The 11,851-nt window shown below is 47.7% G+C and overlaps 2 protein-coding genes across 3 annotated transcripts; one reads left to right on the forward strand and one right to left on the reverse strand.

Annotated features, from left to right (window-relative positions):
- Positions 1–4,979: 4,979 nt before the first annotated feature.
- On the forward strand, positions 4,980–6,083 carry LOC129589188 (profilin-2-like). Its single transcript, XM_055483759.1, has 2 exons — positions 4,980–5,223; positions 5,310–6,083. Exon 2 carries the CDS (start codon positions 5,352–5,354, stop codon positions 5,736–5,738), a length of 387 nt encoding a protein of 128 aa, XP_055339734.1. The 5' UTR covers positions 4,980–5,223; positions 5,310–5,351; the 3' UTR covers positions 5,739–6,083.
- Positions 6,084–6,944: 861 nt separating this feature from the next.
- LOC129589031 (heat shock factor protein 2-like) lies at positions 6,945–11,615 on the reverse strand. Of its 2 annotated transcripts, XM_055483500.1 has the most exons (10): positions 11,189–11,615; positions 11,003–11,111; positions 10,798–10,922; positions 9,909–10,196; positions 9,598–9,759; positions 9,402–9,534; positions 8,790–9,005; positions 8,207–8,630; positions 7,648–7,826; positions 6,945–7,379 (listed from the first exon to the last, which is right to left on the reverse strand). In XM_055483500.1, the coding sequence occupies exons 1-10, from the start codon at positions 11,282–11,284 to the stop codon at positions 7,168–7,170; spliced, it is 1,944 nt and encodes a 647-aa protein (XP_055339475.1). In that variant the 5' UTR covers positions 11,285–11,615; the 3' UTR covers positions 6,945–7,167. The 2 variants fall into 2 exon arrangements, with proteins under 2 accessions (XP_055339475.1, XP_055339474.1); XM_055483499.1 differs by having other exon boundaries at positions 8,207–9,005.
- Positions 11,616–11,851: the final 236 nt, after the last annotated feature.

Consider the following 11,851-nt stretch of genomic DNA (forward strand, 5'->3'; position numbering starts at 1 on the left):
CGTTTTCGCGGACTTCCAAGTGTGCGATGCGGTTCTGTTGCGCTTCGTACACCTTCTGGGCTTCTGCCAGGCTGTGTTCCAGCTGTGCTCGGAGTCTTTGTTCTTCCTTCAGCACATCATTTAGTCCGTGGACCTGGTCGGCCAATTGGGCGTTCGCTTGTTCCAGGTCGGTGATGGCTCTGCTTCGGTCGGGTGAGGCAGGTTGCTGGCCGTAGTGAGCCATTAGCTGTCGTCCTGCCCTGACCAGGAGAGTTTCCATCTCCCTTTCGAGTTGTTCGATTCGATATTTCTGCCGGTCGACCTCGTCGTCGGCCTGCTTGAGTTCGACAATGTATCTGTCGACCTCGTTCCGGTACACTTCGGCCTCTTCATTGGCCTGCTTCAACTGTTGGTGGAACGTCCCTGCTGCCAGTTCCGATTCGACCAAGGCTGTTTGTGTGTCAGCCAGGTCTTTTTCCACGGTGGCAAGGCGTCTCTTCAGTTCGAAGACCGATTCCACTGACGTTGCAAGTGTACTTCGGAGTCGTTCGATCTCTTCGAAGTCGTACCGACATGGGTTGTCGGACCTCTTGAGGTGACTCTCCAAGTGTTCAATGCGGCGCTGTTGCGCGGCTATGCCATTGTTGGCTTCAGCGAGTTCCTTCTCCCATCGCTTCCGTTCGAGCTTATGGGTGTCCTCCGATCGCGACATCTGATTCTCCGTGGAGTTAACGATTTGGTCGGCCAGGACGATTTGTGTTATCAAATCCTGGCATCGTTTCCGGAGTCGATCGACGTCTTCGATCTTTTCTGGAGGTGTGGATGCAATCCACTTCCGTGCCGTGTACTCAAGCGTGCTTGCTTGGTACCTGTGGTTACCCAAGTGGGGTGCCACTGGCGTTCGGAAGAATCCATCCCTACTGCTGGGACGTGACACTTGTGTCGTGTCGAATACGTCGTCCGTGGGTGGTGGAGTTCCACTACCCGAGTCGCCAAGTTCGAACATAAGTGGCGACCTCTTCTTTAGGTCGACAGGTCGACTTGTTGGCGACTTCACCTCCGGTTGAGTTTCTGTTGCTCGGGTCGACCTGCCTTCCGTTGGCGAAGGTCGACTTAGCGGTGAAATAGCCTTTTCGTTAGGCATCGGTATGTTGGTTGGTGATCCAGCCGGGTGGGGTCCGCTTCGTGGCGGGGCCTCAGTTTCTCCCGTTTTGGCCGGTAGTTTAGGCCACTGGATGTCCATATCCGACCTTGTATCGACTGGCTTCTTTTCCAGGGAGGTCGGTTGTACTTGACCGACTTGCTGTTGTCCGACCTTTGAGGTCAGTGGAAGTTGCCCGACCTCAGTTCCGACTTGTGTTGTCGAACGAGGTCCGACCTGGTTGGTCGGTGGACTTCCATCCTTCTTGGTCGGCGAAATCCTCCCGACTTCTGTTGTCGGTTGGACTTTGCCAACTTCCTTGTTTGGTGATTGCTGTGGTCGTCCGACCTCAATTCCGACTTGTGTTGTCAGATGAGGTCCGACCTCCAGTTGAGGATTACCGACCTCCAAGGTCGGTTTCCGTTGACCGTCCTTAGAGGTTGGTGAAGCCCTACCGACTTCTGTGGTCGGTTGGACTTGACCGATTTCCGTTATCGGTTGCTTCTCTCCGACCTTCGAGGTCGGTGAAGTCGCTCTACCCGAGTTGGGCGAGGTCGACCTCTTCACGTCATCCGTCTGGTTGGGTGATTTTCGTTCGGCGTCGGTGACTGTCGTAGTCGTTACCGACTCCTGAGCTTTCTGTGAGCTCAGTTGAAGTCCTTCTGTTGGGTCCGTAGAGGTCGGTTCACCATGTGGGTGTTCCGCCTCGGCATGAGACAATGTGGTCTCAGCCTGCAGCTTCTCCAATTCCCCCCGGTCGGGTGGGACGGGGCTGCTAAGTCAGCTCTGGGCTCAAGGAACGTCTTGTCGTGAGCGTCCTCGAAGCTGTCGTCCGACGTTGGGTTGGAATCGGCGAGGAGGATCCGCTCGTTGCGCTTCTCCCTTGCCTCCGGCCGACTTCGTCGAGTCTGTTGATGACGGCTGACTTTTATCCTGACCGGAGTGCCGTAGTGCATACGGCGCGTTGGAGGTCAGGCGCCGCGAATAGTCCGTGTTGAACTTTCGGGCGTATTCGTTTTCCTTCGGGTTCGACATTGTTGTCGGGTCAGGTCGGTTCAAGTGGAACCAACGAGAGACTTGTACTGTTGTACAGTAAATTGAACAATCCCTTATGTGGGGATGTTCAATGAAATCAGGAACGTCTTTGGGTTCAGGAACTTCCGAGGGTCAGGATGGTCCGACTTGTTGTTGTTGTTGTTGTGTTGATGTGTCTGTGTATGACTCAGTACACAACGTTACGATACAGTACTATGGTACAGTACAGTATGATAAGGTACTACAGTAGAGTACGTCCTATACTACTGTGCTGACCAGTATGACGTCACAGGGCTAAGTGGTCTTGCACTTCACTGCCTACGTCACAGAATGCGAGCCGCGTGCAAAATTTAAAAAATGATGATTCACGCCTATGTTAAGCGTATGGGAAGTTTCCCCTGCACGCTGATTGGCTAGCCTCAAAGTACTGAAAATCGGGCGTTCTGACGTCACAAGGAAATTCAAGAATTTTCACGCTTATTTTCGCGGAAAAACAAGAATATTTTTAGGTCGATCAGAGATGTTTTCTGGTCGAAATTTTAATTTTTAACCGTTAGAAATAATTTCTAGGTTCTTTAGAAATTTTTCTGACGGTGAAAAGTCCGTCAAATCAACAAAGAAAGAGTATGACCGACCTGTGGTCAGTTACACAGAGTGGTCCGTTAGGTCGGTAAAGTAACTTTTTAGGTCGGTTTCTCCGACAAAAATTAAGTTTTTACCGTAGAAAAATTATTTCTAGTTCTTAGAAATAAATTTCAGCCGTTAGGAATTAAAAGTTATAGCTAGAATCGACCTGTGTCGACCTGTAACCGGGACTTTACCGTATGTTACTGTAGAGTCCGTGGAGGTCGGTGATCCGCCGTTGGGAGGTCGATTTCCGTTAGAGTTGCGGGTCGCCGTTCAAGGCGAAGGTCCCCGATTGTTGAGAGGCTCCTTCTGGGCGCTGCAGGCTACTGTCCGAGCCTGATCCGTCAGTTGGGATTGGGGAAGTTCCCGTTCGTCCGTCTGGGGCAGTCAGCCGAAGTGCTCTCCTTGTGTGGAAGAGCCGAAAGATGGGGCAAGCGAAGGTGGCAGGGATCGCTTTTGCGATCAACCTGTTGCTACCACAGTCGCTAGACAGCAAAGACCAGGTTGAAGCAGAGGCTGCGTTCGCAGTCAATCTGACTTTCAACCACGGGTTCTCCGAAGTTCTCCGCGAAATTATGCCTTTACCGTCTCCTCAAAGGATCCGGTAGAACGAAAAACCAGACGATCTGCTTACCATGTGACAGGCAAGCACAGAGAGCTCACAGATGACTTTATTGTACAAATAAAGTGGAGCAAATGCCGCGTGAATGCGGGGAAAAACACAACAAAGGCCAGTGTCTGGCAGAAATCAGCAAGTCAAGTTGCTGCGAGCTAGTTCTAGAGCGTAATGAAATGTAGAGAAAGAAATGTGCTGGCGGCAACGGCGTCACGCTGTCCAGACACATGGAATGTGAGTGCGCAGACTGGACTCGTATCCAACGCGAGCGAATATACGCTGAGTCATACAGCGAGAGAGAGGAGCGAGAGAGCAAGTATGCTCAGTGAGTGCGCCCGCGGTGTATCCGCATAGGCGGAGAGTGCAGTGCAGCCACTCACGTACGTACAAGAGAGGGCGAATCAGCATGTGTGCAGTGATACGCATACGCAAAGTGGCGTATCTATCACGCAGGCTGTCGTGCCTCTAACATAATTCACACGCGGCTGGTATTTCGTGGTGGCACGTTATGTAAACTGCAAATTATGAGTAGAATGGCGTTGCTTTCGTTTTCCTGCTTGAATGGATATTAGGCTTCCCATGTTTTCAGTTTTTCGATGTTCCTGACCATGCAGAATCCTACTTCAAAATAATTGTATAATTTTTAACGAAATGGCTACGCGCGAGAGCCTCCCGCGCTATGAGTTTTGGCTAAGCGCGAGATACTCTCGCGCTATTTTGTTACGAGAAAGGTTAATCGATGCACGTCACACGACTACGAATCAATCACGCACGCCGGAAATACATACTGTAACATTTAATCTGACGACGATAATTTGGAACAACCGGGAAAAACGTAAAAGAGCTGAAGCAGTAATTTTTAACAGGTATATTTTACAAGAATAGTAGTTTTTTAACGTTTTATTGACTGAAAATACTGCAGTGCGGTTCGAGACTTCGAGTAGTAAATATTGTATTACGCATTAGTAAATCCATCTTGATAGCATAAAATAATTATTTTGACAACACTACCCTACTGGTTGGCAGTGGTTGCTAATCCTGCTGTCATGAATCACGTTATTTTCACAGCATTCATAGAAATCTCCATCATTGTTGTGTGGTATCTTCGACAGACTGCCATTCCAGTGGCGGTTAAAAAAACTAAACAATTTTGGGAAACATCCGGTGTCAGTCCAAGTCGGTACAAGCCGTACAACAGATAACAGAGTAGTCAGGGAATTCGGCTGATTCAAAATCACGATCAGTTTACGCATTTTCCGTGATCACCCACAAGGTAAACGTTTATAACGAATCATGCGGTGTTTCGAGAACGTTCCATAAATCAGTACAAAAGTAAGCACATTTTGGGAACTTGTGGTTTGCCGTATTTCCTCACTTTTGGTCTACACAAAAATAAATAATTTAATTTAATAACTAACGTAAGTACTAGTACATTGTTGAAATGCGTATTTCTGCATCCTTTTACATACTTCCGGTAGCTTCCATGACTACTGTCCGATTAGAATCTACGTACGCAGAGTGGTGCATGCAGACTCATCATGCGATAGTCATCACATTCCCTGTAACCGGAATAAAAGCTGAGCCCCGCTGAGTCATCAGCCAGCACTGCTTCATACGCGCCATTCAGTGACAGCCAGCATTCCAATTTGCTGTAGCAGTGCAATGATCAAGCCAGACCACCTCATCATATTTTGGTCCGCTGGTTAACAGTTATACATGCACACACTGTAATATTTTCACACTGTCTGGGCTATCCTCCTCCTCCAAAAACGCGCGTATTTCTAAACCCATTCCAGCGTTGCATTCCCTGATCCATCTGCACATCGTACGTGTCCTGGCTCTTAACCACGTTGCTAAAGACGTATTTTAACGTGTTTCACTGACTATTACTGTCTACTTGTGCTGCCACAGGGTTCGCTGTGATTTTCCGGGAGACACACCACACCGTTGATCATGTCGTGGAAGGACTACGTAGACAACAACCTGCTGGGCACCGGAACATGCACGGGCGCCGTGATCGCCGGGCACGATGGGAGTATTTGGGCGGAGGGCGGCGATGTGGCCGGGAAGGTGACGCAGACGGAGCTGGCCAGGATCTCCAACGGGTTCGCCGATCCGACGCCCTTCCAGGCCGAGGGACTGCGCATTGGCGGGGAACGCTACGTCTTCCTCAACGCCGACGGGGTGGTGATGCGGGCCAAGAAGGGCGCCGCCGGGGCCATCATCGTCAAGACCACGCAGGCCATCATTCTGGCCACGTACAACGAGGCCATCCAGCCGGGACAGTGCAGTAATGTGGTGGAGAAGCTGGGCGATTATCTCAAGAGCGTCGGCTATTGAGACCGGAAAAAGCATTTTTTAAATGGGGATTTCGACGGATCCCTGCGAATTCCATCACACAACACACACACGTGGGTTTGCTTTCATTTTTTCTAGCAAGGTTAATTTTTGTTTTTTTTTTCCATTTTGTGGCACGCTGCTCTGCTTAGCTGTTATATGATTCCTTCGGTTTTTATAAATGGGATGGCGTTTGAATAGTCCGCTTTCCTCTTCCCGCAACAGTCGCCTTACAGTGCGTGTTTTTCCCGACTGCGATTTTCCGCGGCACACATGTGATCCAGTGCTGTCGCGTTTTTTTGTGTTTCCTTGGCGTTTCACAGATATTACATTCGAATTTCCGATTGACTGACGTTTTCTACCAGAACTATCTGCCCCCGCCAATTTATCACTTGATCTTCGTTGCTCTGTTTCTTTCCCCCATTTTTTGGCGAAAATTCTTTTCCAACGGTTTCCAGAATAAAATTGGTGATTTTTCTGTCAGGCGAGGATTACTGTAATTGCGGATATTAGTCATGTAATATCGATGTACCTACGCAGCCAGAGCGCTTATCGGTCCGCATGATCGCCATGGTAGTGTTTAAAATCACCCCTGAGATTTTCTAATAGCGGACGTACTGTACTTCCCCAAACGTAACTTCGTCTACAGTAATAGATTTGCTTGTTTATTACACCCAAACAAAGTTTTTAACAAATTTTTCGTAAATTGGGTTTTGCCTTATTATAATTACTGTCTCTTACTTTATATATTTTATTATATCGTTAAGATGGCGAAAACAACAGGTCAAACAAGGCACTTCTGAATGGAAAATTCGTACAACGTAATACCGGAGTATATATACCCCTTTCTAATTACCCCGGTAATACCGCGGATCAGTGGTCTCAATGTGTGTTAGAACAGTAGAAGTCAACTGTTATGGACGCAGTGGAATATAGTACTGTAACCAGTAACTGCAAAATATTTTCATGCTGTGATTTTGTGCCACGACGAAAGCACCGATTGTGCTGTTAGGGTTTTGTTCGTAACTGTTCGAGCGACAAAAAATGTAAGAACGGACGACGTTGAAAATACAGTACTGTACTTTCATGGCGCTGTGTGCTGGATGTAACTGTACAGAATGGGTTGGTCAAAATATTTCGTACGACGATATACTGTAGGACAAAATATGTGGAAAAACTTCAACAGCTTACATCGGTCTCACGTGGGATATTTTCGCTTTAATCACTAGCGCTTCGGTAAAAACAGCACACCGCATATTGCAAAATAAGACAAAAACCGATAATCATAACATTTGAAGGATCCGCAGTTAAAAATACTATTACGTTTAGTCAGTCAACATACAAATAGTTTAACTATAAGAAAGAGAAAGAGAGAGAAAAGAAAAAATTGCAAAACATATATATAAAAATTTTAAACAACCCTTGCCGAGCATCAATTGCGGCGCTTCCGTTTGGCCGCGCCCACGCTCTTCCCGCCCAACGGCGACTGGCTGACCAGGGGAATCTCCGTGGTGGCGGTGGCGCCGCCGTCCTCCTGATAAGCAGGGATTTGTATGGTCACGCCCTCAATGTCTCCCGAGGGAAAGGCGTAGTCACCCAAAAGATCTTCTGGGTGCGTCTCCAGCAGTTCACCATCATGGACCCCTGTAACAAGAAATTCAAGAAACGTCAAGCACCGGCCATGCTGCAATGTAAGCTCCAAAAAAAGTCTCAAGCACATTGTAACAGAAATAGCATTGAAGAATTAGTTAGAGAAGATAAGTGTCTTTTTTTCTTGTTTATTATCACATGAGTAATGTCTGTTCAATCGAGTAATGTCTACTCAAACAAGACGTGGTAATTGCAACAAAAAACTTCGTGAAATGTGATGATGCACAACCCTCCGATCGTAATAACAGTGAAAACACTGTACCTTGAAGGCCTTCGTTATGTCCCGGTATAGTAACCGTGTTTGATTCTGGTTCCGGTTCGGAAAAGAGCTGCAGTAGCTGGTCAAGATCCATCAGCTGTGTGAAACCGGGACTGGCCAGGGTATCACGGATAGAATCCAGGCCGGACTGCACCGTATCAATCTGCTGGGCCATTTCCGAACTGTGAAATTAATGCTGTTATTTTCAGTCATTCATACGAGGCATATTCGACTCAAAATTTACGATAAGATAAACAGGTAACGAACAGCAGTGTGATACGTATTACTCATTCAGTCATTCCAATGTTTAGTTAAAACTCTCGGTATAATTTACACATAGCGATAGCACAACCATCATCACGCTATTATTAACCCTACAAGCATGCTCAATACTACGAATTCGTAATTGCTACAGCGTCGTTAGCGCAAAACGACTGCACAATTCTAGAAAAACATTCTTATAAACTATTATTCAATTTAGACATGGTATGCAAATTTAGTACTGATTACAGAGTATTAGAAGTAAAATTATATGGTTAGACGAGCGCATCACCGGGCCGACCTTTGAATAGGTGCCGTGGCACTAGTGGATGCTCCATATCCCGGCAGCAGCTGTCCGCCGCTCCCAACATTTGTCATGGTAATGGAAGGAGCAGGTGAGGGCGCCGACATGGGACTATCCGGATACTGGATGGTATATTCCGGGCGCTGCGTCGGCACCCCCACGCTAACCAGCCCCGGCGCCGTCGCGACGGGCGCTGGGGGTTGTTGTTGCTGCTGCTGCTGTTGCACCAACTGCAAGAGCGACCCCAAAGGAAGCGACAGTACCGTTGTATTAGGGGGCAACACCAGTGGTCCCGCTTGATTGCGCGGCTGCACCGCCATCTGCTGATTACTGGGCACGACGAGGGGCGCTGTGGGTAGTGTGGCCAAGATCACCGGCTGCCCGGCGGCAGTGTTGGTGTTAACGACCGGCTGGACGGCACCTGCAAGAGCAGAGCTGTCGTGGACGGGACCAGGGAGTGACTTGAGCAGGTTAGAGAGAAGCATGTGCAAGACTGCCGCGTTATTGTCGTGGGGTGCGTGATGAGGGGCGGAGACAGGGAGTATCGAGCTGATTAGCGGTGGGGAAAGACTCTTCTCACTCAAAGTAGGGGTAGCAGTCAGGCCACCACCCACGGGGGCGGCGACACTGCCCAGGAGATTCACGGCCGGGCTGGAGGTGACCTGACGCGACGGCTGCAGAACAGGATGGGCTGCAATACCTGCCAAGAGAGGCTGCTGCTCTCCTGGCTGCAGAGCGCTAGTTGATGCGTTGGCGGCGTTACGCAGACCGTTGAGGATCTGCCCGTTTCCCACATCTACAGACAAACACAGGTAACCACTCATTAAAGGACACATGATCTACGGACACACAATTTATCGAATATCGTAGCAATATCGCTCACCATATTCACTCTCAATTAATTATATAAATGTAAAATGTTAGTTTTTTAATTAATCCAATTCCACATTCTGCACCTTCACCAATCAGCGGAAGAATGTTATTCTTTGAAAAGCATTACGACTTCATGCGCAAAACTGGAACTTCAATGTCACCAAATTCATTGAGAACATATTAATTTTAAATTCCCAAAGTAACTGTCCACTGCAAAATTAGCTTTCGCAGCCACACACATCAAGTTAATCCCACGCTAATCGCAACAACTGCAGTGCCAACGATAATGTATTTTCCGATTAAAGGGGACATCACTTACTGGTTAGCAGACGATCCCAGTCAACCTGCACCGGCGTCTGCTGATTGTAGGCTGCAGTCCATGCGTCGGTTACATCGCGAATGATGGGCCCTTCGTAGTCCTCACTGCCGGTCGGGTGATCACCGTTCTCCACCTGCAACCACGACGCTGCAGCGGACCAAATACACTGTAATTAAGACACTAAACTAAAGCCTACCGGGATGGTGGCATTACTGTCGCTGGCGAGGCGACGCCGTTTCGTCGGCGGATTCTGAGTCTCCGCCGTCAGACTCTGGATGGCTAACTGGGGCGCCGGGGCCCGCAGAGTGCTGGCCAGATTGCCTGTGTTTTGCAGAAGCGTCACGAAGAACTGGATCAGCTGCAGAGCAATTACAACAAGCATGTTATTAAAAGAACTGTCACAACAAATGTTTGACAAATAAATTTCATGAAGGGAAATCCTGGGAAACGCAAAGGATCCACAATAATGACACTGGGAGACAGCCAGTGTTTAGGATGTTGACCGACCTTGTTAACGACATTCTGCTGGTGTTGGTGTTTGGCTCGCAGATCCTGCATCTCCGTCCATAAGCGCTCGTTGTCCCGCTTGAGACTGTCCAGTTTGGCGTCCGTGGACTCTTGCTTACTGCGCAGTGTCCGCACATCGTTCAACACCCGACTGACCTGCTCCTCTTGCACACCGGCCACCGCACTTCCCGCCCGGATGGCCTGCAGAGAGTTGGCCGGCAAGCCGTTCTCCAGCGCCATGGAACTTGCCACACCGGCCAGGCGCCCGGCATTCTGACCGCTAGAATGCTGCAACATAGGCAAATTCAATACTGCTCCTGCCCACCGCTTCATCCACCGATAATACTCCGCTCGAAGGAAGTTAGCATGAGACCGTCAGAACTATCTCCATTATCTCTATTAACAATTAACTAACACGACGATAATTATTCAGAGAAAAGTCGTTGCAGTATTTATACACTATTTATTATGCAAAATAAGTTTGTAAAGCTGCCAACCGGTTAATTATGGGTTTAGATAATTAATTATTTAATTTATGGCTCAGATTCGACATCTGAAAAAGTTTTCGAGCAGTGTCATCTGCCTGAAAAAACTCGAAGAATCTGAGCACGTATTACAACAAGCCATCGCATTTAATCTGTCTAATTTCAAGGATAAGGTTGTATAATTTATTTAATGAAATTCATATTCATGCTGAATTATCTGCAGTAAACAATACTGGATATCGTAAATCCAGCACTGCATTTTCTGCTATTATTTTAGCGAACATACACTTTACACGAATGCGAATATTTCTCTGCCGAATCGCAGCGACTAGCACCTACAGAGTAGTTGCTGAAGTCATCTAATAAGTTGGTACATAAATACAAATCAAAGCGTGGTAATGTACCGTTCGCTTAATACTGGCGAGTAAATGTTCGCTATCGCGTCGGAAGCAGGGATGCTTGTACTCCTCATCATCCCGACCACTCTGCAGACCGCTGGACTCCACGCTGATCTCCTTGCGAAATCCATCTACACAGAGTTAAATTAATGACGATAAATAGTTGAAAAAGCCACATCATCTGCAGCAGACCGAAACATGTCCCACTTACACATATTCAGTACGCGCACAAAGGAGTTCCATTTGTTGTGTTTGTAGTACTGCGGGAGGAGTTTACGGGCGAAACTGTCTCGATCGGGAACGATGAAGGAATTACCATCCTATTAAGTAATTAACATTCAACATATACCAAAAGTGATGCAACAACGAAGATTCAGCTGAGCTGCGGAGAACCTACGGCGCTCCAGCTGATCAGATTATCCGTCGCTGGATCGTTCACCATCCGCCATAATTTGGCCAAAAACAGGGGAATCCCGTTCTGGGTGCGGGCCATGCCAGGAGTCAATGGATAGACGGCGTCCGCGCGAATGGACTCAGGTTCGCATCCAGAGAACAGGCAGAAAAGAAGGACCTGACATTCTTCCAGATCCGATGCACGAGCTCTGCGGATGTGCTATCGAAATTACTTACACCTGCCCCTATAGGAAAAGCAACGTGAAACGGATTGGGAAAATGGAAGAAACGTCATCCAGGGCAAAATTAGGTATGTAGATTATATGCACGCATGCTCTTTCAGGCTGCTTTGCTAAAACATGATTTGCAATAAACCTATTTTTATCGATTTTTCCATCTCTGATCAGCCTTGTTTGTGATGCGCACCTTTTCCGTAAGTACGAGTGCGGCTGTGAGCGTCAGAGCGATTCTTTCCATGTTATGTAAGGCAGAAACTGTCCGTTTGCCGCCCAGTGGCGGTGGCGCGGGTGACCACTGTTTTCATTTTGAATTTTCGTTGCTATTTTACATTGTTAAGTGCTGAATTTTATCTTAGATGAATTATAAATCATAATTAATTGTTTTCTTAGTTATTGGCTTAAGTACTGAAGTGAAATAATTAAATTCG

Source organism: Paramacrobiotus metropolitanus, unplaced genomic scaffold (genome assembly GCF_019649055.1).
Source record: "Paramacrobiotus metropolitanus isolate TYO unplaced genomic scaffold, Prichtersi_v1.0 Parri_scaffold0000033, whole genome shotgun sequence".
Lineage (NCBI taxonomy): Eukaryota > Metazoa > Tardigrada > Eutardigrada > Parachela > Macrobiotidae > Paramacrobiotus > Paramacrobiotus metropolitanus.

Excerpts from the sequence above, each read along its gene's own strand:
- LOC129589188 (XM_055483759.1), top strand. The coding sequence starts at position 5,352 with ATGTCGTGGAAGGACTACGTAGACAACAACCTGCTGGGCACCGGAACA.
- LOC129589031 (XM_055483499.1), bottom strand. The coding sequence starts at position 11,284 with ATGGCCCGCACCCAGAACGGGATTCCCCTGTTTTTGGCCAAATTATGG. Across the intron at positions 9,760-9,908 it reads AGCAGAATGTCGTTAACAAG|CTGATCCAGTTCTTCGTGAC; the intron begins GTCGGTCAACAT and ends ATTGCTCTGCAG. Across the intron at positions 9,535-9,597 it reads ACAGTAATGCCACCATCCCG|GTGGAGAACGGTGATCACCC; the intron begins GTAGGCTTTAGT and ends TCGTGGTTGCAG.